This window comes from Cydia amplana, chromosome 5 (genome assembly GCF_948474715.1).
Source record: "Cydia amplana chromosome 5, ilCydAmpl1.1, whole genome shotgun sequence".
NCBI lineage: Eukaryota > Metazoa > Arthropoda > Insecta > Lepidoptera > Tortricidae > Cydia > Cydia amplana.
This window is the reverse complement of record NC_086073.1, coordinates 20929084-20947860: the sequence shown is the minus strand read 5'-3', so window position 1 is coordinate 20947860 and position 18777 is coordinate 20929084. Positions and strand designations below refer to the sequence as shown.

At 37.2% G+C, this 18777-nt stretch overlaps 1 protein-coding gene across 1 annotated transcript; it reads left to right on the top strand.

Annotated features, from left to right (window-relative positions):
* The first annotated feature begins 8265 nt into the window (after positions 1-8265).
* LOC134648157 (nucleolar protein 58) lies at positions 8266-12317 on the top strand. The gene is made up of 5 exons (XM_063502636.1): positions 8266-8452; positions 8701-8777; positions 8859-10007; positions 10906-11029; positions 12114-12317. Exons 1-5 carry the CDS (start codon positions 8408-8410, stop codon positions 12315-12317), a joined length of 1599 nt encoding a protein of 532 aa, XP_063358706.1. The 5' UTR covers positions 8266-8407.
* Positions 12318-18777: the final 6460 nt, after the last annotated feature.

The following is an 18777-nucleotide window of genomic DNA, read 5'->3' as shown; positions in this document are numbered from 1 at the left end:
GAACTAAATTTTTCATACTAAACTGAACTGTCACCACATACATGGGAATAACAGCGCCCTCTTGACAATGATCATATATTTCTGGTCGGGCTTTACCTTTTTAGTGGTTTGTGGTGTTTTTGAATGTGGTGAGCGAATTTTATAGTAAACTAAGTAGGTAGTTAATCGAGCTCTCCATATAAAATCAAATAGAAAAGGCCGCAAAACCCACCATCAAAATATGTACCTACATTAGTAGTGGTTAAATACAATGTTTGTAATAATGATTATGAGCGAAGAGAGAATAGGGAATAAGTAAATGAATTTTCATCTATGAGAAGAATAACAATTTTTTCAGTAATTCATTCGGACCGCGGACGTAGAGTTGAGACCATGTTAGACCAAGACAAGTTTGCAACGATTTTGATTGCACACGCCGTGCAATTGTTATTTATACGTCATAATTTCATAGAAGTTTGAGGTTTAAAATAACGCTTGCACTACGTGTGCTATCAAAATCGTTGAAGACCTATCTTGGTCTAACTCTAGGCACTACAGTAACCAAGTTGAGAGATAATATGTAGGTAACAAATTAAGTAGGTCTTTAGGTTTATTTATCCAGTTACTATAATACGCAGGACATTTACACAAGTCTTCACAACATGCTCATTGAGTTAGCATGCTATAGTATAAACGAGTTTCTCCAAAGGGATCGTTGCACTCACTTATAAATTATATGCCTAGTCATAAATGATATAAAATAGTTTTCTAGTTTTAAGATATTGACGTGTAAACTTACTTTATGTTTATAAATAAAAGATCTGAATCTGAATCTGAATCTTCGGGCTAACGTAGGTAATAATAATAAACAATATAAGGAGCAATATGTCTCGGCGAGCAGCCTTATGATGGAGCATTAGGTGTTATGCCGTGACAGATTATAAATAATGGGGTCTGTGGATGTAAGATGGCCACCTACTGAGTGTTTACTTATTATTAACAGACATCATAGGACGTTCTTCATTTGTTCGGAGGCTTTGTTTTTTTTTTGATATATTGTAGGCGCTCGGGATTAGTGTTTAGTATGACTTTATACATTTGCTACTAGACGCAGCTATCTCGGACGATCGATATTCGAAAGGTCTTGATATGTGATAGTTTTCAAATGTTTGGTGGATATAAATAAAATGTCCATGTTACAAAGCTATTAATTATTTTTACGAAAACATTTTAACCATGCCATTCAATTTTCTTAAATGTACTTTAACGTACACCGAAGTTAGCCGGACCCCGAAAACTCGATATGAATATATTGAAAACCATAAACAGTCTTCCATTCCATTCCATAACTGTACATATTAGATACATAACGTTAATTTCCTTTTCATGCCAGATATTTGGCAAATTGCCCATCAGATATACATTTTATTACACAACTTGGCGTACACGATGCAATGAGTTCCCGATACAATCAGGCGTTGGCTGTAATATCAAACCTCTACAACTGTCCTTCTCACTCCGTACCTAAGAAAGAAGGAGTGAAAGAGACAAGATAATAGTATATTTTATTGGGAGAACATTCATGTTTTGACCCAGTTAAAATGTAATAGGTATTTCATGCGATAGAAGCCACGCGAGGTGTTACTTTCCGAATGCAATTGTTTTGAATTTATTCTACATTATACAATAAAAGCGTAAAATGCAAACTTTATCATACATTACCTATATTTATAATACACGTGTTAATGAAATTGTGAGTAGGTAGTTGTATAATTTATTTTACTACAAGTTTGCGATTATTTTGTGTATTTTAGACCTTGACTGAACTAGTCAATAAGTCGAACTATACGAACAAGTCCATAAAATACAAAACGCTATTGCCGCTAGGTGCTAAACCGTTTTACAAAGCCACTCAGGACCCCATTTCCTAAACCAATCGAAACTAATTTCCTGACTCGGATTAACTTGGCCATTATTTGAGATTCCAGCTTCAATATTAAACGGATATTTAGTCGAGAATTGTGGGGGATAATAATTACTTGCAGTGTAAATGTTATCAGCGCATGTAGCGTTCATTCAGGCCAATTTTAACGTACACTGACATCAGAATGATATTTAAATCATGTTAGGGTTTCGTACCTCAAAAGGAAATAAAACCGGCCAAGTGCGAGTCGGACTCGCGCACGGAGGGTTCCGCACCATCAACAAAAAATAGAGCAAATCAAGCAAAAAAAACAAGCAAAAAAAACGGTCACCCATCCAAGTACTGACCCCCGACGCCCGACGTTGCTTAACTTTCAAAAATCACGTTTGTTTTAGGTATGGGAGCCCCACTTAAATCTTTATTTTATTCTGTTTTTAGTATTTGTTGTTATAGCGGCAACAGAAATACATCATCTGTGAAAATTTCAACTATCTAGCTATCACGGTTCGTGAGATACAGCCTGGTGACAGACGGACGGACGGACAGCGGAGTCTTAGTAATAGGATTCCGTTTTTACCCCTTGGGTACGGAACCCTAAAAACGGAAACCTTATAGGATCACTCGTGCATCTGTCTGTCTGTCTCTCCGACCATCCCCCCCCCCCACCCCTCCCCTTTATCTCCGAAACTACTCGGTCAAAATTTTGAAAAAAGTACTTTAAGCTAAGGAACTACTACTTATATACTACTTACCATTACCTTAGGTACTTTAATTACCTACCAAAATCTGACAGTTAGATTTATCCAAGTTTGAAGTTAACCGACTCATTTACACGTTGCAGTTGAAAACTATTCGTTATTGGGTTGCCACGTGTGAGAAAGATCTTAAATTAAAACCGCACAAGGGTCGACAGCCGCTGGGGGCTATTAGCTGAATCGACAAGATACATGGGTTATAGGTACGACCTTGAGAACGATACCTGGGAGGCGTACACGGGTTGAATTACCTTGAGTTTTGTTAAAGCGTACTTTTTTTTAAATGGTGTTGTGATATGGAAGGCAAACGGGCAGACGACCGCCTGATGAAAGTAATTAACGTCGCCCATGGACATCTGCAATTTCAGAGGGGTTGAAAATACTTTGCCGGTTTTTAAGGCGGGAGTACGGGGAGTATAATTATGCTCTTTATTTATAGGTTTAGACGTCGTAAAAAAAGTAGAGATGGACAACAGGCAGTTTCATCACAAATAAGTTTTATGTCAATAATTTCATTTTTGACACGAGCATTTATCTCGAGAAACCCAAACAAAATATAGTCCGTCAACCAAATCTTGTCAGTAGCAATGTAAAGCAAACTAAAGTAGGGCAACACTCAAAGAGCAGTATTGCGCTAAGAAAAGCAGCAATGTACATCGAACCAACAGATTTTTTTTTCCGCTGAGCGCGCCCTGCGTACGTCAATTCAAATTGTCACTCGCGGTTTATTGAAAAAAATTGAAACATGGACGGACAATTTAAAAGCAATGTTAAAACAATGTTAATCAAAATGATGAACAAATTTGAAGATATCAAAAACAACTGCTTATATTCTCTTTGTTCCCTATCTATGTCTTCTAAGTTTACTAAAATAAAATCATATCAAAATGCAGATAATTAGATAGTGCATATATTTGTTATTGGATTTAGGAGCGGGTACTCAACCATGGACCATATCCACACACTGGAGCAGGTAATAGAAAAATATCAAGAATACCGAAGACCGTTGTACACAGCATTCATTGATTACGCTAAAGCGTTCGACACTATATCACATTCCTCTATATGGGACGCTCTGAACCAGTGCAATGTACATCCAACATACATAAGAATAATAAGACACATTTATGAAAATTGCACCAGTAGAGTTCAATTAGACAAACTAGGACCAGACATACAAATAGACAGAGGCGTCAGGCAGGGTGACCCGCTGTCTCCAAAATTATTCTTAGCGGTACTCGAATCAGTAATCAATAGTCTCAACTGGAACAATATAGGAATATACATGAATGGTAAGTATCTGAACCATCTGCGTTTCGCGGACGATATCATATTAATGACAGAACACTGCGCCCAGCTAGAATACATGATACAAACTCTACATGAAGCTAGTGCAAAAGTCGGCCTAAGAATGAACTTTCAAAAAACAAAACTTATGACCAATAGCACTCAAAAGGACATAACCGTCGATGGAACGCTACTAGAGTACGTAGACAGCTATATTTACCTGGGTAAGCAGATATCATTCAGTAGTCAACGAAACGAAGAAGAAGTAGACCGACGAGTAAAAATAGCTTGGAATAAATACTGGAGCCTAAAGGAAATCCTGAAAAGTAATATGAATATGAAAATCAAGAAAAAAGTTATGGATATATGTATTTTACCTTCACTGACTTATGCAAGTCAAACCTGGCTGTTCACTGCAAAAATTAAATCAAAAATAACTACATGCCAGAGAGCGATGGAGAGAAGCCTGCTAAACATAAAAAGAGTTCAAAAAATACCACATATAAATATAAGAGCTGTAACAAAACTAATAGACGCTCTCGAACACGCCAAAACACAAAAATGGAGATGGGCTGGACATGTTGCCAGGCTGTCAGACTCGCGCTGGACCTTGAAAGCTACCACCTGGAAAGGACCTGCAGGCAAACGACGCTCCGGGAAACCTAACAGCCGTTGGACTGATGACATAAATAAAACAGCCGGTATAAACTGGAAAGATATAGCTACAAACAGGGATAGATGGAAGTCCTTGGAGGAGGCCTTCACCCGATGAGGGGTTCTTGTCCACCACAAATAATTAATACTTTGTATATTTATAATATGTGAAAATTGACTTAACAATAACAATAAATAATTCTAATTGACATTATACCTAAAATAAATACTTATAAATAAATGCTAACTTATACTGTTGTAATGAAATGAGTGTAACAAATTGGACTTGAAATAAAAAGGCTTTTTTTTTTTTTTTTTTTTATTTTATTTTATTATATTTGTTATTTACAATATAATATGCCACTTGTTAATGTAAATTAGTGTACTGTTCTGGATGAATATGACATACCTGTGTAATTTTTTTGATTGGTATATATTGTACAATATACATATTAAAAATAAAACAACTGATATTTGGGTGTTTATTTAATTTAAAGGTAAATAAGATAAGGGGCACTTTTCGACTTGGTTGCGTTGTACACGTACATAAACCGCCATACGTAAGTATTGTCTGAAAAGATACTACCTACTACGAACGCCTTATATTGGGCAAGATTTAATCCTGCAACAAACATGTATGGATTAGGTAGATATTGCGAAAGAACGGCGATATAATCAAGGCTCTTAATAGTGTTTAAAAGGTTTACCTTTGTAAATAGTCACAACTGATTGCTGAAAATATTAGACATGTGGGCCTATAGACGGTTTCCAGGACACAATTTATGGTCTTGTTGGATAGATTTAGGCATTCGTTTTAATTTTATTTATGCCTTTTAACCCTAAAACAAAAAAACTGAACATAATCTTAAAAGTTCGAAAGAGTTCTTCCAATACTTGTCATAACCTCAATTTTTAGTAATGTTTACCATCAACGAGCATGATTGTACATTGTAGGCCCCTTAGCTTTGCTTATTCTTATTTAATGTATTGGTATTTAATGGTGACAGCAGAAATATCTCTTGAAACAGAAACGATTCAGAATGAAAACCAAATGAAAACAAATAAGCTGACGGCTGTCATTCACGATCCACATTCCACAGATAAAACACAGATGACACGCGTTTTGGAATTATTTGAACACAGTGTTGTTAATCCGCGATTTTTCAAATTTGCCGCCTTTTACTACTGACAAGATTTGGTTGACGGACTTTAGGTATATGGCAACCTTTTGTGCCCGTCTTCTGATCAGCTCGATGGTACCATAAAATTACATTTTCACCCAAGATATTGGGAACTATACAATATCTCCGTAAGTCCCTTGTTTATTAAAACGTAGAACCTACACTACCTACCTATACCCTTAAGGTTGTTGTGTCCGACAGCAGAACAGGTCGACGAGGGTAGACCCGCTGGGACTACAAGTTCGAAGTGTAAAGTATTTAACAATACGGGCTGATTTACATTTTCTTCGCAAACGAACAATAATAGATATTCACGAAATGATAAGTTGTGATTCAGATTCAACTCTCTAAATTCCAACCCCCTTTACACTCTCTTCAGGGATGATTTCCGACATAAAAACTACTCTATGTCCTTCCCCGGGACTCAAACTATCTCTATGCCAAAATTCAACTAAATCGGTTCAGCGGTTTAAGCGTGAAGAGGTAACAGACAGACATACAGACGCACTTTCGCATTTCTAATTATTAGTATGGATTTATTTTGCAATATAAAATGTTAAAACTGATTTTGGAATATTTTATATTATAACGTACCGTATGAATACGAGCATAATTGAGTAGCTTGCGTATGCTTTAAGCCTAAAAGCCTATATTAGGCACCTATATGTACTCTAAAAGCTCCCCAGCGCTTCCCAAATGCAAAATAAACACGAATTCAAAACATTCAATACACAAAATAATCACGTTCTTGCTCCGTCCCAATCCAGACGCTCACCGCTCGATGGAATCCATTCACCAGTTCATTCGCTCCATCATTCACTCCGAGAATCATTCGCTCTAAAGTGGATGCACGCTTTTATGCAGAATTATTGAATTTTCCGAATTCAAATAACGTCGTCGGCGAGATAAAATTCCATTTGGCACAGCACGTGAAGTATAGATAGATCGTGAATACATATGAATTATTATATTTATTTGTTTTGTATTCCCTCGGTTGATTCTCCTGAATAAATAACGACAGAAAGTATTGAGGCAAATGTTTGAAATAGAATATTTACTTTACTTAATAAGCTTCCATTGAGAGCAAATCTAACCTATTGACATAGCTTGATGGCTTGAGAAGCTGATTACCGAAGTAAAAGATATATTATTTTATTATATTATTATTATTGAAAAACATATACACAATTACTGCATAAACCTTCATTTCCAATAAGCCAAATTATTATGAATATTATGCTTATTATCAAAATATGTCACAATCACAAGATTCACAAGTAACAAATCCGCCGAGAGCGCCACCTACTAAGAGGAAGCTGATTAAAATGGTAAAAGCTAACAATAGATAGCGCTGTTAATGATTTTCCCCACATAAAAAATGGGATTGAGATTATAATTATTAAAGTGCAATTATATTAAAGGCCATTGAACTAGAGTCAGACCAAGCTAAATCTGCAGCGATTCTGATAGCACAGACTGTGCAAGTGTTATTTGAAACTACAAACTTCTATGAAATTCTGAAGTTCAAAATAATAAATGCAGTCTGTGCTATAAAAATTGCTGCGCAGTTATCTTGGTCTGACTCTACCAGATTTTGTACTTTCCCAATTCTTTTTTTTTGTTTTGTTAATTTAATTTCGCGCCGTTTGCTACTGACATAGACTAGGAATCCTCTAGACGGAGTTTAGAGCAATTATTTCATGAAACCGATGCTGCCAAAAATACGGGGGTGCGGGGGGGACGAGGTGAGCGAATGCCGTGCCGTGATTGGTCCGTTCAAAGACACGGACCAATCACGGCACGGGATTGACTCGAAGATGGAGTAAAACTACCGTATAAGTGGCAGAGGGGGTAGCGTTACTATGCTCAGTCTAGAGGATGTCTTGTCTATGGCTACTGACAAAAGTGGGTGTAGTGTAGCATAGTAAAAAATACAAAAAAAGAATAAAATAAACACAATGTTATGTTATTGAGTTGTCATTATCATTATCACGTGGTTGTCATACAAGGATTTGGGAGGGTTAAAAACGAAGTACTTAAGTCTACTTGAACTTACTCGGCTAAATGTTAATAAAATTAAAACGCACAAGTTCAATATAAATTACAAATTTCTTTGAATTATTCAGGATTTAGTAATATAATAATATTTTCAATAATAAAACCATACAATCTTAATCAATAATACTTTTTTTACATTTTATTAAGCTTGACCTTGGAGGATACAACTAAACGGAGTAGCCATTAATAGGCTTTCCCCTCTGTCGAAAATAGGCGGCCAACGGTCATACACAATGTATGGACTGACGTTTATCTGACATGGCTATTTTTACGTTACGCATACATTTGACGTTCCCCTCCCCCGCAAAAATCGGCAGACTGTTTTGTACAGAAAATTACAGACATGGCGTCTCCGTTTGATTATATCCTCCAAGAGCTTGACAAACATTAATTTGTGTGCAGCGTAGTTATTTCAATGTGGCAACACTATCCTTTATCTGTCAGTCAAACAAGTCCGCGTTTCGTAGCGGAGGGTTTCTTGCCGCTTTCGCGTGTTTAATAAAATAATTTCTAAATGTGCTCGTAAATAGATGAAATATTAATTTTGTGTGAATTAATTTGTTTTCAACATGTTGGTTCTGTTCGAAACCCCGGCGGGCTACGCTATTTTTAAGGTAACAAGCACCACACGTGTGGAACCTAACCTAACCTCATGATTGTTGGTAATTTTTTATCAAATCTTTGTGAAATGCGGCGTATAGTGCAGTGAAAATTCATATTAACACTCAAATAACATGTTACTCATCCGTTTATGTGATTTAACCTAAGTTTGAAGCTAAAAATAGGTCATTGTTTACAATCAAGCTTGGCATACAAACTATAGGTTATCTCAGTTTTAAATAATATTTTTTGTTTGTTGTAGTTGTTGGACGAGTCCAAGTTGTCAGAAATCAATGATTTGTACCAGGAATTCAACACTCCTGAGGGAGCATCAGCAGTGTAAGTTAATTATATTATCTTTTTTAGTTTTTTCTGGTACGAGTGAAATATTCTTTTGCTTACATTTAAATTTCATTTCAGTGTCAAACTAAAGAACTTTATCAAGTTCGAAGACACAACAGAGGCTCTAGCTGCCACTACAGCCGCCATTGAGGGCAAAATATCAAAGCCGTTAAAGAAAGCCTTAAAGAAATATGTCTCCAAGGATATCCAAGATCAGTTATTGGTCGGAGATGCAAAACTAGGCAGTGCTATTAAGGAGAAGTTTGATTTACAATGTGTTGCCAACTCAAACGTCCAAGAATTGCTGAGATGCATTCGCTCCCAGATGGACAGTCTGCTCGCCGGGCTGCCAAAGAAGGAAATGACAGCTATGGCGCTCGGTTTAGCCCATTCCTTATCCCGATACAAGCTTAAGTTCTCCCCCGACAAGATTGACACCATGATAGTGCAGGCCCAGTGCCTCCTCGATGACCTTGACAAGGAACTCAATAACTACATCATGAGATGCCGTGAATGGTACGGCTGGCATTTCCCCGAGCTAGGAAAAATCATCACAGACAACACACTCTTTGTCAAAATTGTCAAACTTATCGGCACCCGTGATAATGCTTCTAAAACTGATCTGTCAGATATCTTACCTGAGGATTTGGAAGAGAAGGTGAAAGAGGCTGCCGAGATTTCCATGGGCACAGAAATTTCTGATGATGACATTTTGAATATCCAGAATCTATGCGATGAGATTATTGCTATCACTGACTATAGAACACATCTGACAGATTACTTGAAAGCCCGTATGATGGCCATGGCCCCAAACTTAACAGTTTTAATCGGAGAGCATATTGGAGCGCGCCTCATCGCTCATGCAGGCTCATTAATGAACCTGGCCAAGCAGCCGGCTTCAACGGTACAGATCTTTGGTGCCGAAAAGGCCTTATTCAGAGCTTTAAAGACTAAGAAAGACACTCCGAAATACGGTTTAATTTACCACGCTCAGCTAGTTGGTCAATGTAGTACTAAGAACAAGGGAAAGATGTCTCGCATGCTGGCAGCGAAGGCAGCTCTAGCGACCAGAATGGATGCGTTCGGAGAAGATGTGTCGTTTGAGCTAGGGGCGGGGCATAAGGTGAAGTTGGAGAATAGGCTGCGGTTGTTGGAAGAGGGCAACTTGAGAAGAATCAGCGGGACAGGCAAAGCCAAGGCCAAGTTTGAGAAATATCACAGCAAATCGTAAGTACACAATTTTTAATTTGTGTTTAAAGAACTTTATTTCTCAAAAGAAATTATACATTTCACTTCGTGAGAATACATACTAAAATAAAAGTAAATCAGTGAGCATCGCAAGTTATACAAAACAAACAAAAACAATAACCAATTAAATTAAATTTTGTCAATAACAAGTTGCAGGTAGCATTAGAAAAGACCAGAAACTTACACGTAAAATGCAGAACAAGTTCATTTTAAAGAATAATTAATACAATACCTACATGTTAAAAACAGAACGATCAGAATTTACAATGCAGTACTCTTTATTTCACAACTCAATACAGAAAACAATGTAATGTATAACAACTCAAGAAGAGGTAAACAACAGGTGGTCTTATTGCTAAAAAGTGATCTGTTCAGTCAGACATCATGACATTAACTGATATGCATTTTTTTGACCCAGTTTTTATACAATATTTAATTCCAAAGACTAAGAAAGCATTGATGAGTTAATAACGAAACTGCATATTTTTTTGTTATTTACTATGAAATATTTTTGGAAATATTTTTTATCCATCAAGGACTCATATTTTCTTTTAGAACATGAAAATGCAGGATCATTTGTATTGTATCATGATGTATTTCTATTGCCGCTATAACAACAAATACTGAAAACAGAATAAAATAAAGATTTAAGTGGGGCTTCCATACAACAAACGTGATTTTTGACCGAAGTTAAGCAACGTCGGGCGGGGTCAGTACTTGGATGGGTGACCGTTTTTTTGCTTGTTTTGCTCTATTTTTTGTTGATGGTGCGGAACCCTCCGTGCGCGAGTCCGACGCGCACTTGGCCGGTTTTTGTCCGTTTTCATCCTTCAACTATGTAAGGTGGAATGTATAAAACTCTGTAATTTGTTGACAGTGAGGTGTTCGAATACCCGGTGGCGGCGGATAGCACCCTGGGAAGGAAGCCGGTGAAGCGGGAACACTCTCCGGAGCCGGAGACCTCCACCAAGAAGATCAGGCTAGAGGATGGTGCCAACGACGTGAGTACTTTAATAGTAGTTTATGCAACAGTGATATAATAAGGGTTCTTAAAATTCAAGGGTCGAAAGACCCGAGAATTTTAAGAACCAATTATGAGCTGTTAAAAAAAGTCTAGCAGTCATCTTATGAGCCTATAGACAAATCATTCAAATGACATTGCTTTAGATATCACTGTCAGTCATTTAATTGACACATTTAAGTGCTGGAGTAGAAAAAGTCTCTAAAATTTGCAAATTGTGACAATATGCTGAGCCAAAGCCGTTTCCTTACTGCACACATTGCTGGACTCAAGTGTGATTTATTTTTCTGTCTGTGTGTATATAATTTCTCTTTGCTGTCTTTGCATTGTTATTGTTATCCTTTTCTTTTTCTTTGTTTTTCATCTTTTTGTCCTGTGTATGTGTGCTTTATCGAAGAAATGACTTTCTATTCTATTCTATTCTAAAATCTATTCCTATATAGAAAACTCATTAGGTCATCAAGAAATGTTAAAATAATTTCTGTTTTTACAGTTTGGCTTTTGGCTAGTGAATAACATACCTAAACCCGAAACCCGGGGTATGCACACTACCCTCCTTTGTTGCAAAGTCGGGTAGAAAATCCTACAAAATTATATTTTTATCTAATTGTAAATAAAATATGTTCGTCCCGTAAATCGTAAACAAAATGGCCTCCATATTTAAAATTCATTTATTTACGTTACACGTCCATCTTTGTGTCACAAACTAACATGTGTGCTAAATTTCAACTTAATTGGTCCAGTAGTTTGGAAGAAAATAGCCTGTGAGTCCTGTGACAGACGGAGAGACAGACAGACAGAAACACATGTGATCCTATATCATCATCATCTTCCTCGCGTTGTCTGGGCGTGACTGGTAAATATCAAATGATATTTCTTACATAAGTTCCGAAAAACTCATTGGTACGAGCCGGGGTTTGAACCCGCGACCTCCGGATTGAAAGTCGCACGCTCTTACCGCTAAGCCACCAGCACTTCCAAACACATGTGATCCTATAAGGGTTACGTTTTTTCCTTTTGAGGTACGGAACTCTAAACACTGATTTAACATGTTTTTGTCACAGGTCACACCAAAGAAGATCAAGAAAGAGAAAATCAAAGATGATCCCACCGAAGAGTCAGCCGAGCCCACCTCGGAGAAGAAAAAAAAAAAAAAGAAATCCCTAGACGCCTCTCAGGCCGACACCACCGTGGACGATGAGGTGGACGCTCCCACACCCAAGAGTGACAAGAAAAAAAAAAAGAACAAGAGTATCGCAGAGGAATAGGTAGGCTCTTTAGGCCCACTTGCACCATCCCACTAACCCGGGGTTAAGCGGTTAAGCCGTTAACCTAGTGTCAAATTGTACTGGTAACCATCGTAACTCCTGATTTCACCGGTTAACCCCGGGTTAGTGAAATGGTGCAAGTGGCGCTTTGACTACTTTAGAGTATAATGAAATTAATGTTTGAGGGTGTTCCATAAAAAAAAACCGGCCAAGTGCGAGTCGGACTCGCGCACGGAGGGTTCCGCACCATCAACAAAAAATAGAGCAAAACAAGCAAAAAAACGGTCATCCAAGTACTGACCCCGCCCGACGTTGCTTAACTTCGGTCAAAAATCACGTTTGTTGTACGGGAGCCCCACTTAAATCTTTATTTTATTCTGTTTTTAGTATTTGTCGTTATAGCGGCAACAGAAATACATCATCTGTGAAAATTTCAACTGTCTAGCTATCACGGTTCGTGAGATACAGCCTGGTGACAGACGGACGGACAGCGGAGTCTTAGTAATAGGGTCCCGTTTTTACCCTTTGGGTACGGAACCCTAAAAACAACGGGTTGCACTCCGGGAGTGCCGGCAGAAGTGAAAACTCAATGACATTGTAACAGTTTTTCGATCAGGTCACGTGTCCGTCTTACGGTCACGTGACCTGTCGCGAGTTTAACATTTTTTCCCCACCTCAAAAAGAGCACAGCGCCGCTAAAGAAGTTTTCACTTCAAAAATATGTATGTCAGTCTTGGTTTTATATCTTAGATATCAAAATAATTGTAGGAACTCCCCTAATTTATCTAGCTTTTCTGTCATTTAAGCAGGATTATTATCAATTTAGTGTCTGGAGAGTGTAAAAAGCAGCTTTAGTTCTTTGATGACAGAACAACCAATAATTAATATGAACTGTCATACATAAATCAATCTAGTCTCACACTAAAACTCAAGGATTACTAAAACAACAATATAATAAAAGATAAATACCTACTTGAATACATATTTAGGAAACTTTCCTTACTTTTGAATTTTGATGAATGATGACTACTGTCATAGAGAAAAAAATACATAGAGTGCTCACTCCATACATCAGTTTTAGTAACAAAAAGACTATTAGCATCTAGCATCGAGTAGCGGAACTATCAGTACTGCTACTTGACAATAGATGTAGCACCGACCAGAAAGTCTTATGCTGTTGAGATAAAACTTTCCGGTCGGTGCTACATCTATTGTCAAGTAGCAGTACTAATAGTTCCGCTACTCGATGCTAGATGTAGATACTGAAATTAATAGTCTGAACCGATGTATGGAGTGAGCACTCTTGTCTTTATTTCTCTATGCTACTGTTAAAAATAATGCATTGACCGCACCATCTTATATCTAAACTAAATAGGTTTTGTGATTAAATATAAAAAAATAATTTGTATGGAACACCTCCAAGCACCAATTCAAAATGTCGCATTTTTATTACGGGTTCATCCTGCCGGTATGGCAAACTGTATTATCATATTAAATAGACTCGAGTTAGCTCAAGTTTCCTATAAGTAATCACAAAAAATTGTCTCGTCTGACACACGAGACAAATTTTCACCAATCTGATGAAATTGTCCGATCAAATCAAGCGGACGCGAATGCCAATTTGGCTCGCTGATTTCGATCGCCGATTATGACCAATATTACCGATTAAATGAAGGTGCGAACGCAAGAATACCAATTCATGACTCCAATATTCGCGTTTGGGGCACTTTTTTTAATTTAGAACGCTCAAATATCACCAAAAAACTAAAATTGGTGATTAAAATTAGAGATCGACGCCAATTTCTTTTCTGATCAAATCGGTCCATTTTTTGACAGTTACTTGTATGTAAACAAATCTTGGCAGTTTTTACGTTTATATAACTACAAAGGACTTAAGGCTTTTAAACTGAAAGGTGCCCTACTATGTGAAGAAAGACTTTTTTGTAATGACCCGTATAATATGCCATAGATAGAATTATTTTAGCTGTCTGCTTCTTTGATGTAAGTGCAAATTACATTGTTAAGTTGGTAATGCCTCACAGAAGTGAGTTTATAGAAATATACATTTTACTTTATTATTGCGATTTTTTATTTACAACCAATTACCAAACTAATGGGTTTGCCGGTCGAAGTATTTTACAGATGGCGCCATCATAGGTTTTACCTGTCGGTCTTACGAATAGTGTCAAATTCTTTTCTTTTTAATTTTATGGCCTTGGTGCTCCCTTGCCTCCCTTTCAGCCTTTCATAGAATAAAAACTAGTGGCATGTAAAACTTCTGCAGGTGCCATCTATGAAAACTTGTCAGTTACTCATTTATGGGTATATTAAGATGAACGTTGGAATGGTATTCAACTATTTTTGATGAAGGCCGGTGACATGGTGAAAATTAATGACTGTTATTTTTTAAATCGGCCAAGGAGCCAATTTAGGTAATAGTCGTTTTCTTTTATATCAGTCCAAGGTTCTCGATTATCTTAAATCCCCATAACTTCACCATCTAAATGGGGCAGCATGTTTTAACCGCGGCGCTGGCCACCTTTGGAACAGGAAGCGCACTTATTTACGACTTCTACGCCGCGCCGGAGATGCCGAGATGCGCTTCTAATGTTGTGGGGATTTAGACAAACTAAGTAACTAGGTACCTACCATACAAAAACGGAACTAAGTTTTTACCACGATTAAAGTTGATCATGGCTCGAAATATAAAACAGTTAAGAGCCCGTACCATGAGTTACTGACAGTGTCAAAACTAGGGCTTCCAAATACCGGACTTCTCACAATACCGGTATTAATACCGAAACTGTCTTCATCAATACCGGGATCCCGGGATCCCGGTATTGGATATGAATCGCTTAAAAATATATAGTTTTATTAAAAAGGGGAATTAGAAAGGCTCACTGGAATACCAGATATGTCCTAAAAGCTATTACAACAATAAACAATCAATGCCGCCATCTGCAATAATTTTATTTCACACTCCAGGTTGGCAATAATTTTATCCAATTTGTTGACTTCACCTCACCAGTCACATTTGTAGTCCAACTTAACCGCCGTTAATTTCCGTCAAAATTTGTTTGCCATTATTACAGTTATCGTTATCCTTGCTCTTTCGTTTTATTTTTTGATAAAATTATAAGAATTAATTATGTTAATGTTAATGTCACTATCATCATATTCATCACTCACATAACTTCAGGATTCATCCACCACCAACCACCAAATATTTATCTGACGCATTAGGCAACGATCTTGTTTCAATAATAAAATGCGGGCTAGAGACCAGTTAGAGTTAGACCAAGTAAAGTCTGCAACGATTTTGATAGCATACGCAGTACGCAGTGCAAGTGTTATTTGTACGTCATAATTTCATAGAAGTTTGACGTTTAATATAACACTTGCACTGCACGTGCTATCAAATCGTTGCAGACTTTTCTTGGTCTAACTCTAGATGCGTCTGACGTTTAGTAAGCTTTTTGATACAGCCGAATATAATGGATTTAAAGGGTTTATACTGCGCATTTCCCTCATTTTTTAAAATACCGGGATCCCGGTATTGCCTTTAAAAATACCGGTATTGAAAAATGCGTTTAAAAAGACGGGATCCCGGGATCCCGAAATACCGGGATCCCGGTATTGGAAGCCCTAGTCAAAACTGATATATGCGTAAATTACGTTCTCATTACGTAATCGAGAACGTAATTTAGGCACTTATAAGATGACTAAGATGATGATGGGATGAATGAGATGATGGATGAGATCTATAGAATCTCGCTCGCACTAATATGCGAGTCCAGCAGCGACAGCGGGCGAGATACATAGAAGGTAAATTACGTTCTCGATGGCTCTTATGTCAGTGGCAAACTGGTGGTAGCCACACTGTTAAGGTGACAGTCCATTTCCAACCGCAGCTGCACTACTGTTCATTTTACTATGGAAATTGACAGTAACAGCGACGCGTTCAGTACCAGTAGTGCAGCTGCGGTCAGAAATGGAATGTTACCCTTATTTGGTAAACCTAAATACCCATGTAATTAGAGTTAGTGTAAGAAAAGTCTGCAACGATTTTAATAGCATAGGGAAAGCGTTATTTATACGTCATAGTTTCATAGAAGTTTGACGTTTAAAATAACACTCACTGCGTGTGCTATCAAAATCGTTGCAGACTTGTCTTGGTCTAAGTCTGTTAATTACAGGTCTTTTTTCATGTGTCATTAAAAAAATGTAATAAGTCTGGTTTCCTGCGCAGGCACTGGATTTTACGCAAGCTATCTGTAATCTGGCTACAGACTATTTTTAGTCCTTAGCGTTTCAAGATTAGTATATAATAATATGGTTTCCACACGATTTTTTCCTCTGGCCAAAGTATTTTTTCCAGTTGTTCTAGTATTCTAGCTTAGTAATATCTTGAAAGCAATCTAGGTGGTTGTTTCACTTGTTTCTTCGTATACTTAGCGGGTAATCGTCTGGCAGCGGTCGAGAGAATAACCTTAACGTGCGGTTACCGGAATCGAGCCGGATAGCGCTTAGACAGGATACCCCATTAACTCTAGTGCTCAGCTTTATGGCAATTGCTAATGAATCTTTGAAAGATTTTTAACGTTTTTATGAAAAAGCGTTTATTTTCAGGCAATAAAGACCCCGGTATTGTCCGTAACTGACCGTGATCACTTCCCTCTAACCGCCTCAGTTTAACGGTAAAGGTAGACCTATTAGTAGTAGTACCTACTTAATTCAATTAAATCGCGTCCCTCCTAAAGTGCCTGCCTAGTCAGCATTTATTAAACTCCACCCATTTATGACCAAAACGAATCAAAATATGACAATCGTTATAAAATTACGGTGCCCTACTTCCCACCAAATGGGAAAGTAATTCAGTCCCCATCATATTTTTACAAAATGGCGGACCGTCGCGAAATGGCATTTTAATTAGACGTAAAAGCGTTGTTAAATCTTTAAAACTGGTTTTAATGGCGTATCATAAAATGGTGGAATATGGGGGAAAGTTTTTTATGAGTGGGTTTGTAAGTGGAGGGAGATGTTTTTAGTATTGTCGCCGGTTTGTTTGGAGATTATGGTGATTGAAGTTAAAACGGGAAGTCGGGAACATTTTACTGTTAATGTAAAAATAATAATTATGCCTTCATATCAGTTAGGTAGTAGGGTGGTCCTTATTTCGTCGAAGTTAAATTTTACATGAAGCGGCGTGCCCCGTAGAAAAGTATAATTTCGACGAAATAAGGACCACCCTAATCAGTAGAAATCAAAGCAAGTTAATTATTAGGTAGGTATGATAATCTATGTAAAGCGAGCTGCAAAAGTGCATATATCCTTCTATTAAGCCAAAGTAAGTAAGCCGTTTCGTTGATGGAGTTAATACATTCTCGAGTTTGGGCTTAGAAAACATGTTAGTATTTATTTACCTAAGTCCTAATTTTGTTTTGATTTACCTAGGTATTTATTGTTGCGCCAAAACGATATCTATATAGTAACGGCACCAGTCATGGGAAATTTAAGAGCAAATTTGGAGTATTTGTGACATTTCCCTGATATATGTAAAAGTTCTACCGCTTAGCTTGTTAAAATATGAATATCCTATCTTCTTTCATGTTTCAGGCGTGTTGTATCAAAGATAATGCAATTAGTTTCCACATAATTAATAAATCAATAGTATGTTTTTTTTCTCCAGTCATGGACACCAAACCTCCAGTAATGGAACCCCGGTAATGGACGTGGATCCAGTAATGGGCCCCCTATAATGGACATACCCTATCACTATCAGTATAAGATATTGGAATAGGGAACAAGTTTTTGGCAAAAAACTAGTTATTAGTCATTTTTGGTATAAGCTTTTATGTAAGAATGTATTTTTCTTTCGACAGCCAACTACTAATACTCATCGAGACAATTCTAACAAACCCAAACACAATTAGGTTGCGTTTATCGCAGAGTTCCTATGGCCACCTCCTGTCTCCACCATGAGATCAATTTCATGTTATCATAATATTGCATTGTCATCCGATTTGCATACGTATCCAAAATTTTAACTCAATCGGAAATCCGAAAGTGGCTCAAATGCCATTTCCAACATTTGAGCCACACTAACTAACATACAAACTAACAGGGCAAGTTAAATAAAATTTTGTACCTAAAAACGATATTAAATTATCCGAAGTCCGAGGAGACCTCCTGACATAGTTCGTAACTACATTATACTTCTGTATTGTTTAAACATGAAATTACGCCATGGCAAGCATCATTATGTAAATTGTCCCATCATAGGAGGTATGCAGTTTTACAGCTATAATGGGATTGGGCAAAATACCAGTATTTTTTATACATCTCTAGAGTCACAACATGTTGTATACCTTATCTCATGGTAAATGCAATTAACAAAACACATTCTAGTTTACACCAAGTAATAATTAATTACAATTTAATATATGAACTCACCTCTCTT

Excerpts from the sequence above, each read along its gene's own strand:
- LOC134648157 (XM_063502636.1), top strand. The coding sequence starts at position 8,408 with ATGTTGGTTCTGTTCGAAACCCCGGCGGGCTACGCTATTTTTAAG. Across the intron at positions 10,008-10,905 it reads GAGAAATATCACAGCAAATC|TGAGGTGTTCGAATACCCGG; the intron begins GTAAGTACACAA and ends ATTTGTTGACAG. Across the intron at positions 11,030-12,113 it reads TAGAGGATGGTGCCAACGAC|GTCACACCAAAGAAGATCAA; the intron begins GTGAGTACTTTA and ends TTTTTGTCACAG.